Genomic DNA, 16,579 nt, shown 5'->3' with positions numbered 1-16,579 from the left:
CAGCAGGAGTCCCCTCAAAATCGATGGTCTCGGTGGTTGCTGAAACACACGGCTCCGTGACTCCTCCATTTCCTTTGCTTCAACAGCCGGTAGGACAAAGGTACCTTTTTCCCTCAGGGGTGATCAGCCCGTCCACGGAACCGTTGTTCAGCGACCACACGGACCACCCTGCTCGCAGCGCCATTCTGTTGTGGAAGTTTTCCACTTAAATAAAGCCTGCAGATGAGCGGTGAGCAGTAGCTAACATTCTTTAATCAAAACACACAGAACAGACAACCAAGCTTGATGGAGAGCCTACATGACCACGGGGCAGGGTCAGCAGAGTCTCACTGAGAGTAGTGTGGCTCTCAGTTAAATACCTTCTCCAGGAACAAAAGGCAGTACACAGCTGTTTCACACCTTAAGGTTCACACTCCCTTGCTACCTCCCAGAGTCCTTGCAGAGACAAAAGACTGGTCCTCTGGAGTTCCTGTTTCCCCCAACATCCTACTACACCCCCTACCATTTGTCTTAAGTATGAGTGTCAGACATGCTAAAATCACCAAGGCATTACAATAACGTGATTAACACATAGGTGAAAGAAATTCCTATACAAGTGATTGTTAGTAAAAGTGGGTTTCTGCATACCTGTGTAGATATTTCCTTAAACATCAGAAGTAATTTACAATGATTCTGTTGGGTTTAAGTCAACCCTGCTGGTAAACAGAAACTGTTACTGAAAGCAACCACACAGACACCTCAGTACGTTTTACTTGCAAGGGGAGCGTCGGAGAGCAGTGCTGCCACTCGCCTGTCCAAGCAACTCCAACTCCTCTGCGTCCACCTCACTCTTTTATTGACAACAGAGGATACACACAATTCACTTAACCACGTGACGGTTAAGCGTGTGTGTGTGTGTGTCTCTTCCTGACACCATACAAGGCATGATATCAATCAACGACCTGGCGTTTCCCAGTCAGCCGTGCCAACCACAACCCTGGCAATGTGTGTCTGCTTGAAACAGTGTTGCCAGCTTCTCAGTAAGGAAAATCGCTATTGACTTTCCTAAAAGTCATTAGAAGTAGCTACACGACGTCATCGACTAGAACATAAACAACTATATACAACAACTATATATAATAACATTGTGGAAGTGACATAAAGTGAGTAAATACCCTTATAGGATTATATTTGGTTGCGGGGTGTGCAACAAACCCTTTTGGTTGCACCCAGCAGGATTTGTGGGAGGTCTTCGTTGTCATGGCTACTGAGGACCGCTTGGATCAAGCTGGCCATGAATGGTTATGAATGAGTTCAATTTATCCTTTCTCCATTGTCCAATGTCACTTCTATAGCAGGTTTGAAGGCGATACAGCTGACCAAAGGGCTTTACACCTTAGTTCATGCACACATATAAAATTGAATCAAATGAAATTTGTTTTATTAGCTTTAATCTTTTAACTTTCTGCACATTGCATCATGATCATTGCATCAAGCAAAAATGAAATCTTTTATGTGGCAATGCCGGCTCTTGTACTTTAGAAAAAAACAAACAATCAACAGCTGTAACCATATTTATACAATTTTCATGTATTTTTTTTAATGACTCCTTGGTGGAGGAGACAGCCACCCCCAGGGCTTCCAAAGCTAATATACTCTTACTGCTGGTCCCAAGCCTGGATAAATGAGAGGGTTACATCAAGAAGGTCATATGATGTAAAAATGTGTTTGGATTCATCTGCTGTGATTCCCTCCTGGGGAAAATAAGGCAAGAGCCAAAAATATCAGATACTGTAGTTTTTGTTTTCTCTTTTTAATCAAACATAACTCAGTAGCGCTCCATTTTCACCTAATGTTAATGTACAGTAAGTACTAATTGTGGGCTAGCAGAAGCTAGGAAGTTAGATAATCAAGGTGATGACTAAGTAACATTTTGTAAATGACAGCGTAGCTCTTGATTCCACAGAGCTAGGTGATCAACTATTTGGCACAGCTGACAGATTTCTTTCAGCTAATTGACCTGTTGGAGTCGTGGTTCAATAAGCCGTCCGTTTGTGAGGTGAGTCAATTTCATCAAGCAGCAGCTCATTAGCTGACTGGCTGGTTAACTGTCTCAGTAACGGAGCCAAACTCCTCCTTGAGCAGTTTGAACACGTTGTCCGAGAACTCGTCTCTCGGCCTGCCCGCGCCGTTCAGCTGCACCGGCAGGAGGTCGGGGTGGTGTGGGATGTAAGAGGACGGCAGTGCAGCTCATTGAGAGTAAACCAGAAGGTGTCCGGATCCACCTGGATTAAGTGTCGGAACACACTGTGCAGGAAAGGGAAAGAAACACAGGAATAGGATTAGCTCTGAGCTGTGTTTTGCTTTGTATGTAATATCTATTGTATGGAAAACACCTTCCTATGATCCAAAGTGACAGACTGGTAGAGGCGTGCTATGAATTTTGGGATATGGAGTTTTCCACCAAGCATACACCTTTTAGGCCGTACTACTCCTGGTATACCACTAGAGAGAGCCAACACACCACAAATGAAGTCTGTTTCTATGGTGCCAAAAGCAGAATCTATCTCAGGAGCCTAGAAATTGGCCTAAATTTGCACTAAAATCAAAATATTTCAGAAACTATAAAAGTCATAAACACCAAAAGTCATAGCACACCATTCCAGATCCAGCCGCACAAAATGAGGTAACATATATGAAGCATAAATCCGACGAATACTAATAAGTGTGCCTCTTGGCATAGGCACACTTAATAATAATAATAATAATAATAATAATAATAATAATAATAAGAAGAAGAAGAAGAAGAAGAAGAAGAAGAAGAAGAAGAAGAAATCCGACGAATAGTAATAAGTGTGCCTTATTACCATCGCTCCATCCTCCAATCCAGCAGGTGGCGCCAGCGTGCCCGCGGGGTGAATGTCAGCCGCAACGAAGCCGAACCGAAAGTCGGCGTCATTTCCTGGATGCTGTTCGAATAGCAACGGTAAAACTCGAAGCTCTGAACATCATATAAATCTGCGAGTGGTCTCTGCTGCTTTTCCCGCGCGCACAATGGAGAAAAAGGGCTCTGAGAAAAACCGCCATGTGGTACCCTGGCTTACCAAAGCGGAGATGGACCAGGTTCGGGACTACCTTTACTCGATGGACTCCTCTCTGCAGGGGGTTGCGTTAGACAGGATATCGGCTTGGAGGACCAGGTGCACTGATAGTTTCCCCGTGGCCATGGACTGCACAGCGGACCTCGTGCGCTGCCAGATGCGGGACCTGTCCGGACAGCTTACCGGAGATGACTTGATTATGATGTACGGGACGGCCCTGGTAAGATTTGTTAATCTTATCACGGAGCGCCAGCTGAAGCCACTGGCTGGAAAGATTGAGCTTGAGCATCCCCGAGTGGATGGTGGATCTGAGGAACGAAATCATGCATGGGAAGCTTCCTTCTTTGAAATGGTGCCAAAGGGGATGTAAGGTGGCCCTGGAGTGGCTCCAGCAGGAGTTTTGGTCCAGACAGCTGGGAGGAGCCCCCGATGAGCGCTGTGACTTGCAGTCGCATGGCGAGGATGAGGACGTCAAGCGCCAGGAGGATGAGCTCGTTGCCAGGCAGAAAGAAGTGGACGTCTGCAGAAAAGCTCGGGAGCTGCTGATCTCTTATGAGAAGGACCAGCACCAGCTCATCCTGGATGACATGGAGCACCCCACCCCTCAGGAAACCAGGGAGAAGCTGGTCCAGCCCTGCTCCATCTACACACAGACAGAGTGCTCCGAGGCCAGCACACCTCTGCAGCAGCAGCAGCAGCAGCCCATATATACTGTGGAGATGCCGCTGGACGAGATGCAACACTCCCAGCAGGACGCCCGTCCCTTGCATTCCTTACCGATGGACTCGGAGACAAGTGAGGAGCGCAAATGGGCAGACCTGCTGGCTGAAAGAGCACTTGCCCTCAGAGGTTCTCCGTGGCAGGTGTGCACTGATAATGTCTCATGGAAGAACTATCCCATTGGTAAAGTTCCTGGACAGTCAGACGACCCGTCGTGCCTCATGGTGGACAATTATACGATAATGACTGTGTCTGACCAGCCAGTGGAGCTGGAGAGCAGCGCGACACGTAGCAGCATCCCCGGGGCCTCGGCTCCAGTCCGGCCAGCTGAGGGCCACCGCTAGAGCAACAGCGACCTCAACAGACTGAAATGTGGACTGAAGCTGTTTTAAGTCTCATTCCAGTCTTCGCTGACTCTTGTGTTTGTTTGCAGTTTGGAAGCAAAATTACAATGTTCTGATTTGACAAAATGTTCCTTTAATTCCAAAAATGTTCTGATTTCTCTGTTTTCAAATAAACCATGCTCTTTGCAAGTGTGTGACATTTAATAGACCAAGCAATACATCTGAATCCTGAAAACTGATCATCTGATGAACTGACACTGAAAATGTGTCGTAGTTGTGGTCATTTGGGCCAGGTGGAAGCCTTTATGTTCTTTGTGTTTATTGTTAATAGGTGGCAGAGAAAAAGTTTAACACATTCTCTGCACGCTAGAGCTGAAAGTGAGATAAGAGTTTATTCATCCCTGTGGAAATTGTGTGGTTACAGTCGCTCCAAGACAATAAGAGCAGTAACACTGAACAAAATTAAATAACACATTACATAGTTACAAAATATAAGGTGTAGCTGGAATATATATAAATAGCTCCATTACAAATGTCCAAAATATTGCAGAGGACAAATATATATCAATGTGGGCTAATTGTGGGCTAGCAGAAGCTAGGAGGTTAGATAATCAAGGTGATGACTAAGTAACATTTTGTAAATGACAGAGTAGCTCTTGATTCCACAGAGCTAGGTGATCAACTATTTGGCACAGCTGACAGATTTCTTTCAGCTAATTGACCTGTTGGAGTCGTGGTTCAATAAGCCGTCCGTTTGTGAGGTGAGTCAATTTCATCAAGCAGCAGCTCATTAGCTGACTGGCTGGTTAACTGTCTCAGTAACGGAGCCAAACTCCTCCTTGAGCAGTTTGAACACGTTGTTGGAGAACTCGTCTCTCGGCCTGCCCGTGCCGTTCAGCTGCACCGGCAGGAGGTCGGGGTGGTGTGGGATGTAAGAGGACGGCAGTGCAGCTCATTGAGAGTAAACCAGAAGGTGTCCGGATCCACCTGGATTAAGTGTCGGAACACACTGTGCAGGAAAGGGAAAGAAACACAGGAATAGGATTAGCTCTGAGCTGTGTTTTGCTTTGTATGTAATATCTATTGTATGGAAAACACCTTCCTATGATCCAAAGTGACAGACTGAACCACTTTTGCTGGCTTTAACATGCGAACCAACAGTTTAACTATAAGCTCATTAACTCAACACTGCCTTTCTCTTCAGGTTTGTTTTTTAAATCACCTCCAAGCAGGAAAATACTTAAGTATATTAAAGCATGTGTTTTTACTTGTGGCTGCTATGTTGCTACCCAAACACTTAGATCAATAATTCAGAATGATGTGAGTTATTAAAGGCTGCTTGCATACTGCATTCTGAGCTATTTTTTTATTCATTTACTTTGTTTATTCACAGCTTCCATCTGTCCTTTACATTACTGTAGCTCTCACAGTGCACACATTTTGCATCAGCTGCCAGTGTAAAGGTGAAATGAGTTCCCTTTCAGATTCGTACACACAGTATTGGGATATCACGGCCCTACGTGTCCTGAAGACGCTTCTATTCACGCCTGTAAGGCAACTGACCTGTGATGATATGCCACATATAAACTCATCATCACAGTCGTTCCTCACTTTTTATGCTCTTTACCTGGCTAGGAACACTTTTGCCAAGTTGGGATTGCTAGCTATTGCTAGTTAGCTCTGTGGTGTGGCAACCTGAAGTTAGCCTAACTGCTCCTGTTGGTTTTAGCCACCACTGCTGAACTACATCTGCGTATTTCTGGAAGTTCCTTTCTCAAGGGACAAAATGAGTGAGGGTGATATTTAAATCAGGCCCACAAAGTGATTTACTAAAGTTTGCAGCAAAGGGTTAAAAGTCTTATATTACAGGTAATATACGTTAAAGTCATGAATACTAGTGTCTTTACCCAGAACATGCAGGAACCTGATTATTCCTGAGGTATTCAATTGTCAGGTCCCATGTTCCTCTCCTTCAGGGAACAAAAGCTATAGCCACAGTGCTTTGTTTCATGTTCAGTGTTCAGAGACAATGAATGACTCCTGAAGTCACATTTTGTTGTGTAACACCCAGCACCTCTCCAAATATGATGTTAAGCATTCAATTTAAATTCAGATTTTACTGATAAATCATGTCACGCGGCTATTAATGACCAACATGGCAATACAATGTCAACTGGATGGCACAGTTTTAATTTCTGGCATTCTGTCTGTGTGTAACACTCACACACATTAGTAACTAAATGAAAGATTGAGTTACTTACTACAGCGGTCCTTAATAAAGACTTACCTTAAACAGGCTTCTTGCAGTCTGATGGGTTGTCTGGAGCTCAGGTAGGGTAGACAGGCTTCACAAACAGCATCTAGGTCTGCTTCAGCTGAGAAAACCAAACACAGGACATTTTTACTATATTTTATTCATATAAAAATTGTAATACTTTTACCTTTTATCCAGAAATTACAACAGAAATCAACTTGAAAAAGAAAATAAAAACGAATAAAATGCAACAAAGCCAAGTTAATTTCACGGATTAATCACAGCAGCAGAACACAGTTTGAGCTCGGTGCCTGGTCTTCGGGTGGATCACTCCCTGCAAATATGTTACTCATAAAACTCCAGGAGCATACAGGTGGATGCTGGGGTGGTGGATGGGCTGAAACAGCAGGCAGTGGTGCAGCAGGATGTGAGGAAAGTGGGGCACATTACATGTCCAGCTCCAGGCTTGGCTCCATACATGGTTACAGTTGTGAATGCTTCTTTTCTGATTATGTCCAGTGCGTGCAACATAATGACACTTTTATATCCAAAAGAACAAATCCTTTAAAAATATGATCCTGGTTCCGAATAATATGGGGTAAAGATACCACTGCTGGTTAATCTCCTTTTTAAACCCTTCCTTGTCCCACCCACTGTGAACTGAAGCCACAGACATACTGAAAGCCACTTCACAGAATAATCACAAAGAGCATCTCAAACACACAACGTGTATCTGCACACTATACTGTATGAGAGAGTTTGCTGTACACAAAGTGCCGTAAGCTATGTTAAAGGAACAGTTTCACAAACAACCTGATTTCTTACAAAATGAAACAATTGTCTTTACACTGCAGTCCTTGTCACTGTTAGATGTAACACTGGCTCTGGAAAGGCTGCAGACAGCTCTGTCACCTTTGTGACTCTTTTCCTCTGTCAGCGATGAACCTCAGTGGGAGTGAATATTGAATATTTTCAACATGCTAATGGACGTATTTTGAGCACAAAGTAAACAAAAATAACAACAACAACAACAACAACAACTTCTCTGAGCTTATCAATTAAATGGCTTTGCATTCGCTGATTGAACAATCACGTTTTTCTCAGTTGGGTATAAGAAGAGCTGCTTGCAGTCGTAGCTGTGTGTGCAGTTTGGACCTGAGCAGCATCCTGCTGGCACAGCTGGCTGTGGTCCGTATCATCAAAGTCATGTTTAAAATATGTTTAATGACAGAGCTGCCACAGTGAAGAGGCATTTTTAGCAACAACATCACCGTCACGTGTTTAGGATGCCGAACTGTTTCACAGTTTAAGGTTTTTATAATAAAACAGAGATGCCCTGATTTATGCTGTGATACCAATGGTTGATTTTCATTCACCACCACCCGGTGGTGAAGGAGCTTCAATGAGTTCTTTGACTTTTTTGGCTTTTTCTGACGACTCATCTCCCCACACACAGCTTTAATGTCAAATCAGGCTAACAACCTAATTGTTAACCTTAGCATAGAGACATCTTCATCTCTGTACTAATGTACAGACACAAACTTGTATTGCTGTTGTCTCACTCACAGGAAGAAAGCTGACTATAACTCATTCATTTAAGAAGAATCATAAAGTTTATTCCTACAAGAAAGTTACAGCCCTGTGATCAAATAGGCTTTGATAAGATAAGATAAGATAAGATAAGATAAGATAAGATGTCATCTATCTTCAATGTGGTTTTACATAAATGGGCTTCATGTTGCACCAATCTCCATTAAGTGAGGCGTCAACTAAGAATAGTTGTCTTGCTCTGATTTGTCCATGTTGTGGCTGCTTTGATCATTGCCAGATCCCAGGTACAGGGGCCCGTTCTTCGTACCTCGCTAAGTAAGTTAGCCGGATTTGAATGTTGACGATTTCGCGTGATCTTGGATCGTTCGGTTCTCCGAAGCTCATCTGGGACTTGCTGTCATAGCAACAGATCCGTAAGCGTAAACCTGCTCGGGAGCAGGTTTACTTTATGTAAACAGGATTAGATCGCGGCCACTCAGGTATGTCCGCTGCAGTTATACGAAAGCAAGAGCGATATTTCGCCACTGTTTTACCATAAATAAATATTATCAATGTAAGTAAAGATAATGCAGCATTTGATTCTTTTATTGATTTCATACAGATACATACAGGTCATTTCCGAAAAAAAGGGAAATGTACTATTAATCATTCTATTACATGTATTTGATCATTCCAGATGTAATTCATATTTTAGAGTAGTAATAAAAATTACTTCGTGTAATCAAGATGACAGACCACGACTATAAAAGCGAAGGTGGATTTGGGAAGTCTGTCGCAGCCATGTCCTGTCCGTTTGTACGCGAGCAAGGAAGGTGCAAGATTGATAAGGAGAGTTTTCAGAATTCAGCGGATATTGCGGGATAGACAGGATCCTTTAGCTCAGCGCGACAGTGTGCTCATAGAGAGATATCGATTCTCCCGTGAGGGTATTATTCTCTCTCTCTCTCTCTCTCTCTCTCTGTATATATATATATATATATATATATCCCAACTTACTGTGCATGCTTCAGTCACCCCTTGCATGGGAACAGGTAAAAGTGATGGAGTGTTATGTAAAACTACACACAAAAAAACCCACAATGTCAATAAATGTCACAGTACAAAAAGCCGGGGTGTGACGAGGGGGTGCAGGACCACCACCTGTCTTTATTTGCTCTGCCCTTTTCTTGGTTGCTGTTATAAACAAACAAACAGATTATTTCATGGTCTCTTTTCAAGAGACTAAAAGCAATATAAGTGATAAATATTACCATTCTGTAGAATATTCTTATATTTCACTTTTACTTGTTCCCATGTTCTAGTGGGTCCTGTTGTGGCTCTAATGTGAAAGAGGATATAATGTAATATAATATAATAAATTACTTACGAGTTTAATTTGTCAGCAACTTTCTGCCAGCCCTCTCTCCTTGCTTTTGCAGCCTTTGCAGTGTTCCCCTGCGTTTTAATTAAACTCTGAAACTCCTGATATCCCTCAATCAAGAGTTCTTGCTCTGCTGCCGTGAAATACTGAGCGCGCGCCTTCGACATCTTCGCCGACCAATCACAGGGTTGCCGATCAATGTTTCTACTATCGATGCGTAGCCCCTTTTAAGCCACCCAGTGATCTCAGATTACTTCATCCAGCTATACTAATCGTCAACAACAGATGTGTTCGGAGAACCGGATTAGCGAGCTCAAAGTTAGCGCGATGATTTGATCTTGGATGTAGTAAGCGAGGTACGAAGAACGGGCCCCAGTTCTACAGGATGATGCACTCATGTTGTGTCTTGGTGAAACTGTGCTGTTTGTGAGCACTGTGTCTCTATTCTCTCACCCAGATCCAGTCACTGGCACAGTGAGCCCAGCCCCTGCAATACAGCCAGCTGCAGTTTGTAGGCCAGGGTGTGTGTGTAGACAGGCCCAGCCTTGGCACTTTATCGGAGCCTGCCGTGCCAGAGAGGCGCTCAGCTTGGGCAGAACCTCTTTAGAAACCCTCCTCCTCACAAAGTCCCCTCATGTTTCACCCATGTAATGTACAAAAATGTAATGTACAAAAGCAGCAAGCTGTCAAAATTCAATAAAACCTTCCCATTGTGTACTCCTGGATGAATTGTAGTATTTACAAAACTCGTATATATCCAAAAGCTGATGAAACAATTTTCCAGCAGCAGCTCTGAGTGAATAAATAACTGTTTACAGACTTAACGTGTCTGTATTTGTCAGCTCATCAATGAAAATATGAATAACAAATTTAAAAATATTCCAGCTGATGACAGGAGCTGACGAGTAGCCTAATTTACACCCACAAGTTGAATCAGCTGACACTTGTACCAAAGATCACAAAACACTATCAGCTTCATTTATCCCAAAGTCCTACTTTGTGATTCTCTGAGAGAGTTTGAAAAGCAGCCTCTAAGAAGGCATCCACAGTGATTTTTCTGTGCTGATAGAAGAAATGTTAGTTTAAAGAGTCTTCACATTACAACCCCCCCAAAAAATAATAGAACTATTTCTGAATGAAATAAGACTGTTGTTGGGCACAATCTTTGATTCTTTCACTATTAAGAGTTTAAAAAAAATAAAGACGACTTGAATAATTTTGACTCACGTAATGAAAAGAGAGGTTTGTTTTACTTACCCTGAAGGCTCTGAGGACTGCTAATGGGTCATCGGCTGTGAGTCTCTGCAGGAGTGCTGGCCAGCAGCGATGAGCCATAGGCAGCAGTTCATTTTCCCTCTCACTCAGCACCTGAACGCACAACTCCAGCACGTCCAGTACCTAAAGACAAAGACGCACAACACACCTAACAATTATCTCTGTTTTGATCCTGATTAAATGTGAGCTGAAACTAATTACTGAGGTCTTCATTGAGAGCCCAAACTCCTGAGCAGGCACGACTTCAGCACAGACTTATTTCTGTTTCACTCCTGGACCAGACTGAATGTTTTTCCTTGATGAGCATTACACCAGTGAACAGTCATCCACACAGTTCTGACAGGATGAATTGTACCAACGCTGGCGGTCCTACCCTCACAAGAATGATTATTTTTGTTACTAGTCCAACAGTTGACTCTACATAAAACTACCTTGAGTCGGAGCCTGAGGCTGGGATCAGACAGCAGATGAATGCAGCGCTCCATAACATCCTTAGTGATGCTGAGGTGGGAGGGAAGCTCTGCTTTCACATCAGGACTACCAGCATCTTCCACATCCTCACACTCAGTGGGAGGGACCTCTGCAATGGCAGCACATGTACAGTTAGACCGCCAGTTTAGCAGTGAGGTTCAGATTTCTATGACTCTTAATTACAATGATCCATCTCCTCTACACTCTGAATCTAATATAACCACCACTACAATCTATAGCTTATATTCCACTGGCCCTTAGACAGACCTATTACCTCGGTCTTCAGTGTTATAATCATCCTCTATTCCAATGCCCTCTGTCAGTTCTTTCTGTTTGCGGTAATTCAGCAGGAATTGGCGAATGCTGAGGTCTTCCTGGTCACGGGAGCTTTTCCTGGAGCTGGCAGACGTACTGGTCCTGCTACAAGTGGAAGGAAACCACCTCGCTAAAGGAAAAACAAGACAACAATATCAAAATAGGTTTGATTACAATAAAATAAGTCAGTTGATCAAAATCAGTGTGACACAGACGCTGATGTTTTTTGAGAAGAGCCCATTAGTGACATTTAATTCCATATTTTTACCGTGAGGGCTTGTAAAACTGCAAAAACTGCAAACACCTATAGTGCCGCTGTCTAAATATTATTATGAATATTAATTCTACAACAGAAAACGACTCAGCATTTAAACCATCACGATATATTAAATGTTTCCAAAGATACTGATAATTCGATAACCAGCAAAGTTATTTTTCCTCAATATGCGCCTGACTAAAAGTGGGATCAACCAGTACATATAATATTCATCCTGCTACATTTAGAAAGTGGCAACAACAGTAAACATGAGTAACTCCACCGTGTGTCTATCCGGTCTTTAAGTGATGACGTGATGAATCCTACTTCTGGGCCCAAACTACTCTGCATTTTATAAGGCTGTTATGTTTTTAACATGTTTTAATGCTTTGTAACTTGTTCTATTTAATCTCAACAAGCCCCTTACAAAAAGTAGGTGATCACTGTCGGCCTCTCTCAGTTTTTATTACAACTGTTCATTTTAAAGCTCAGTTTTTAAAACCTTACCATGTAACTACAGCCCAGGCAATGCAGCAGCACATTAATGACTAACCTCATATGTGGATGGATTATCTCAGTTGTTCTCTTGACTGAAGTTTGGTCCGTTTACAGCATCCTGCCATGCCACTGCATTTGTCCCTAACCATCGGGAACCCTCACCTTAACTCTTATCCAGTGGAAAAAAACTTCACGTTCATCACTGTGTTAATGTTATGCTAACATAGCTGTTTCGCTAGTCACATAGCACATCACTATATACCAGCTAGCCAAACTTCAGTAACCCTACAAACATCACGGCTGCTTACCTTCCTGTCTTCATGTATGTCGGAAGTGATAGCAGAGCTGTGCCTTTTAATTTGTTTTAGAAATCCCTCAGTCAGAACCTGGTATATTATATTTAGATGGAAACTAGCGAGCTAACTCTCTGCTAACCATAACTCCATTACATTTCAGAAATGTAATGGAGAAAGAAGGAGAGATTTTTGCTTAATATCAGAAAGAAGGAGAGATTTTTGCTTAAAAGTGGTGAAAAGCAAAAAAATTCTACTGAAAAGGGGTAAAGACGGCGAAATTTTGCTAAAAAAGTGGTGAAAAAAAAAACAATGTTGACCTGAGCAGGATTCGAACCCGGCCCTCCTGGCCTCAAGGCAGCTGAAAAGGCTAAAAAGTCTGAGGTGAATCAGCAGAATTTCTGCTGAAAAGAGGCAGAAAAACCTGGTTCTGCTCAAATTCACCAATCAGAGGTACTGCTTCTGTCTGCTTCATCAGGCTGTGTAGCAGAATTTGGGCTGAATAGAGGTGAAAATTCTGAAAATTCTGCTGAAAAGAGGTGAATGAGCAGAATTTCTGCTGAAAAGAGTTTTTTTTCTGAAAACAGCAGAAAAAACTGAAAATTTTGCTAAAAGGGGCGAAAAAACTGAAATTTGTGTTGGAAAGAGTTAAAAACGTTTAACTGTTAGCTGAAAGAAATGTTATCAGCACAGAACAACCTGGTTCTGCTCAATTTCAGTCCACCAATCAGAGGTACTGCTTCTGTCTGCTTCATCAGGCTGTGTACTTGTATGTATTTCTGCCATGGAGCGTTAACAAGAATCTGAGGTCCATATTAGAAAAGCTGCTAAAATCATAAAACTTTGCAGAATTGTAATAAATTAGCAATATAAATTACAGGTCTGTGATAGTGTATAAATTTGTGGTGAAAAAAAAAAATGTTGAACAAGGTAGGATTGAACCCACGACCTCAGCAGAGCAGCCATTCTCCACCATGAACTATGGTAAAAACAAACACCGCTCGCGCCTCACAGATGACAGCTTACAGTTTTGGGTAAAGATGAGGTGACTTCGTACAGCCCCGATTTGCAGACGCTGTGCACAGAGGTTCATGAGCAGAACTCCCATTGTACCACGGCAGACCCGACAATGTTTGCATGAACACGCTTTGAAGCATTATGTTATGGACCACTTTTCACACATGGTTGGTGTACCCACACAGCCGGCTGTAGCTTTTCAACTCACAGCCCGACACACACCCAAAAAACAGCCGAGAGAGCACAGACTACGCCGCTCAGGTGGGTCCACCTCCCCTGCAGCGGCACTGCAGACCACGCCCCGCCACACACATCAAACACGTAAAATAAATATTTATGCACTTTCGCATTTACTTTTTGTTTTTTGTTGTTTTTACACAGTGTTCTGAATGATGAACAATGGTCTACAGCCAATCTTGTGTATTGTTATACAAACTTTGGTTGTAAGATTCAGATAACTATTTAATAAAAGGTAAATATTTTATATGAGAGTAAGAAAGAAAAGTATATCCTTGTGTCCACCTTTCTCTGTTAATGCCCTACCTGGCCCCCTGGCAAAAGCTTTGCTAGATCCGCCCCTGCACAGTTACCAGCTGTCAGCTACACAAAAAAGGAGCTTGGTGTTTATTTGTCTCTCAGAAACAGTGCATAACTTCCCTTCAACTCATTCATGTCACCTAAAGGGTAAACCTGTTTCTCCATCACCAGTTCAGCTCTGATGATTCAGTAAGGACATCTCCTGGTTTGGAACAGCCGTTTTTACAGCTGTGGCTCCAGCAAACATCAGCTGATACTAGAAATTAAAATCAAATGAATTCTAACAACAGCTGATCAAGCTTAAACGTGCTGCTGTTGTTTAGTGCGATAAACAAACAAGAAAGAAAAGCCGATCATTAATCAGTTTCATGACTGAAGTTTCAACAGGGGAGAGAATGACAGGGGAGGCTGTCATAAAGTTCAACATCTGCAACTTAGCATGCACACAGCTGTATAGAAACTCCATCGTGCTAGCTAGCACCAGTACAAGTTATTATAACTGATTGTAAAAAGTCAGCACAACGAAAATAAACTACACCTAAACTCGGTTTATATCTGACCCAAATAGAGTGCAGTTCATAACTTCTTACCTGAAAATCAGTTCACCTCAGGCTCCCTCCTTCGGTTTCCCTGATCCACGATTGAGCTCCACGTTAGCAACCACCGGTCTATCAGCGGTCGCCTTGCTGCCTCGTATGTCTCGTTTGCGGCATGTCCTTTCTGTCACACACCGGTGGATAGCTGCCCTCTGTTGTGGCTCCACCACCAAACAACTCAGTTATTTTTTCCACATCGACCAGCATCATCGGCCCATATAAACAAAAAATAAGTCCAACTAAAACACAGACCCTTGGCGAGCGATCGGGTGAGCGATGGGTGATGAAACGAGAGTCAGCCGCCTCACTGTAAGCCAAGCCTGGGTGCTTTTTCATGAAGGGTTGCTAACGGCGCTAGCTACCTATGCTAGCGGCGCTAGCTAGCTAGCCGGCTATCAGCAACACGTAAGAGAACTGTTGCTAATATGGGATGTCTTGATAAAACGAGCAGATATTTGAAGTTTACACACCTACATTCTCGCCTGAAAATATCTTAAAAGTTTATTTTGTGACCTAAAAACACGACTAAAACACATATAAAACAAAGCGGTGTCTGCCATTGTTTGACTCTGTAGAGGCGTGCTATGAATTGTGGGATATGGTGTTTTCCACCCACCATTCAACCTTTAGGCCGTACTACTCCCGGTATACCACCAGAGAGAGCCAACACACCACAAATGAAGTCTGTTTCTATGGTGCCAAAAGCAGAATCTATCTCAGGAGCCTAGAAATTGGCCTAAATTTGCACTAAAATCTAAATATTTCAAAAACTATAAAAGTCATAAGAATAAGAATAATAAATCCGACGAATAGTAATAAGTGTGCCTTATTACCATCGTTCCATCCTCCCATCCAGCAGGAGGCGCCAGCGTGCCCGCGGGGTGAATGTCAGCCGCAAACGAAGCCAAAACGAACGTCGGGGTCATTTCCTGGATGCTGTTCAATAGCAACGGTAAAACTCGAAGCTCTGAACGTCATATAAATCTGCGAGTGGTCTCTGCTGCTTTTCCCGCGCACAATGGAGAAAAAGGGCTCTGAGAAAAACCGCCATGTGGTACCCTGGCTTACCAAAGCGGAGATGGACCAGGTTCGGGACTACCTTTACTCGATGGACTCCTCTCTGCAGGGGGTTGCGTTAGACAGGATATCGGCTTGGAGGACCAGGTGCACTGATAGTTTCCCCGTGGCCATGGACTGCACAGCGGACCTCGTGCGCTGCCAGATGCGGGACCTGTCCGGACAGCTTACCGGAGAGGACTTGATTATGATGTACGGGACGGCCCTGGTAAGATTTGTTAATCTTATCACGGAGCGCCAGCTGAAGCCACTGGCTGGAAACTTGAGCATCCCCGAGTGGATGGTGGATCTGAGGAACGAAATCATGCATGGGAAGCTTCCTTCTTTGAAATGGTGCCAAAGGGGATGTAAGGTGGCCCTGGAGTGGCTCCAGCAGGAGTTTTGGTCCAGACAGCTGGGAGGAGCCCCCGATGAGCGCTGTGACTTGCAGTCGCATGGCGAGGAGGAGGATGTCGAGCCCCAGGAGGATGAGCTCGTTGCCAGGCAGAAAGAAGTGGACGCCTACAGAAAAGCTCGGGAGCTGCTGATCTCTTATCAGCAGGCCCAGTACCAAGCTTTTCAAGACAAGGAGAAGAGCTCAGCCGGGCCAGCTGAGGGCCACCGCTAGAGCAACAGCGACCTCAACAGACTGAAATGTGGACTGAAGCTGTTTTAAGTCTCATTCCAGTCTTCGCTGACTCTTGTGTTTGTTTGCAGTTTGGAAGCAAAATTACAATGTTCAGAAGACAAAATGTTCTGATTTGACAAAATGTTCCTTTAATTCCAAAAATGTTCCTTTAATTCCAAAAATGTTCTGATTTCTGTTTTCAAATAAACCATGCTCTTTGCAAGTGTGTGACATTTAATAGACCAAGCAATACATCTGAATCCTGAAAACTGATCATCTGATGAACTGACACTGAAAATGTGTCGTAGTTGTGGTCATTTGGGCCAGG

The 16,579-nt window shown here is 43.3% G+C and overlaps 2 protein-coding genes and 1 long non-coding RNA gene across 3 annotated transcripts; 2 read left to right on the top strand and 1 right to left on the bottom strand.

Moving 5' to 3' along the window:
* The first annotated feature begins 2,864 nt into the window (after positions 1 to 2,864).
* On the top strand, positions 2,865 to 16,474 carry LOC109196197 (ribosomal biogenesis protein LAS1L-like). Its single transcript, XM_019349679.2, is given in 3 exon segments — positions 2,865 to 3,363; positions 3,365 to 4,170; positions 16,278 to 16,474. Coding segments are annotated over 2 exon segments (1,245 nt in total). The 5' UTR covers positions 2,865 to 2,898; the 3' UTR covers positions 4,145 to 4,170; positions 16,278 to 16,474.
* On the bottom strand, positions 6,501 to 11,074 carry LOC112843224 (uncharacterized). The gene is made up of 3 exons (XR_003215416.1): positions 11,016 to 11,074; positions 10,567 to 10,707; positions 6,501 to 6,519 (listed from the first exon to the last, which is right to left on the bottom strand). It is a non-coding gene; the product is annotated as an uncharacterized LOC112843224 (long non-coding RNA).
* Positions 15,420 to 16,474, top strand: LOC100705412 (ribosomal biogenesis protein LAS1L). Its single transcript, XM_005478377.2, has one exon. The coding sequence runs from the start codon at positions 15,586 to 15,588 to the stop codon at positions 16,249 to 16,251; it is 666 nt and encodes a 221-aa protein (XP_005478434.2). The 5' UTR covers positions 15,420 to 15,585; the 3' UTR covers positions 16,252 to 16,474.
* Positions 16,475 to 16,579: the final 105 nt, after the last annotated feature.

The sequence above is a fragment of the Oreochromis niloticus genome, linkage group LG20 (assembly GCF_001858045.2).
Source record: "Oreochromis niloticus isolate F11D_XX linkage group LG20, O_niloticus_UMD_NMBU, whole genome shotgun sequence".
NCBI lineage: Eukaryota > Metazoa > Chordata > Actinopteri > Cichliformes > Cichlidae > Oreochromis > Oreochromis niloticus.
Note: the sequence above shows the minus strand (reverse complement) of the source record. Positions and strands in the feature narration are given on the sequence as shown.

Coding starts and splice junctions, on each gene's coding strand:
- LOC100705412 (XM_005478377.2), top strand. CDS start 15,586: ATGGAGAAAAAGGGCTCTGAGAAAAACCGCCATGTGGTACCCTGGCTT.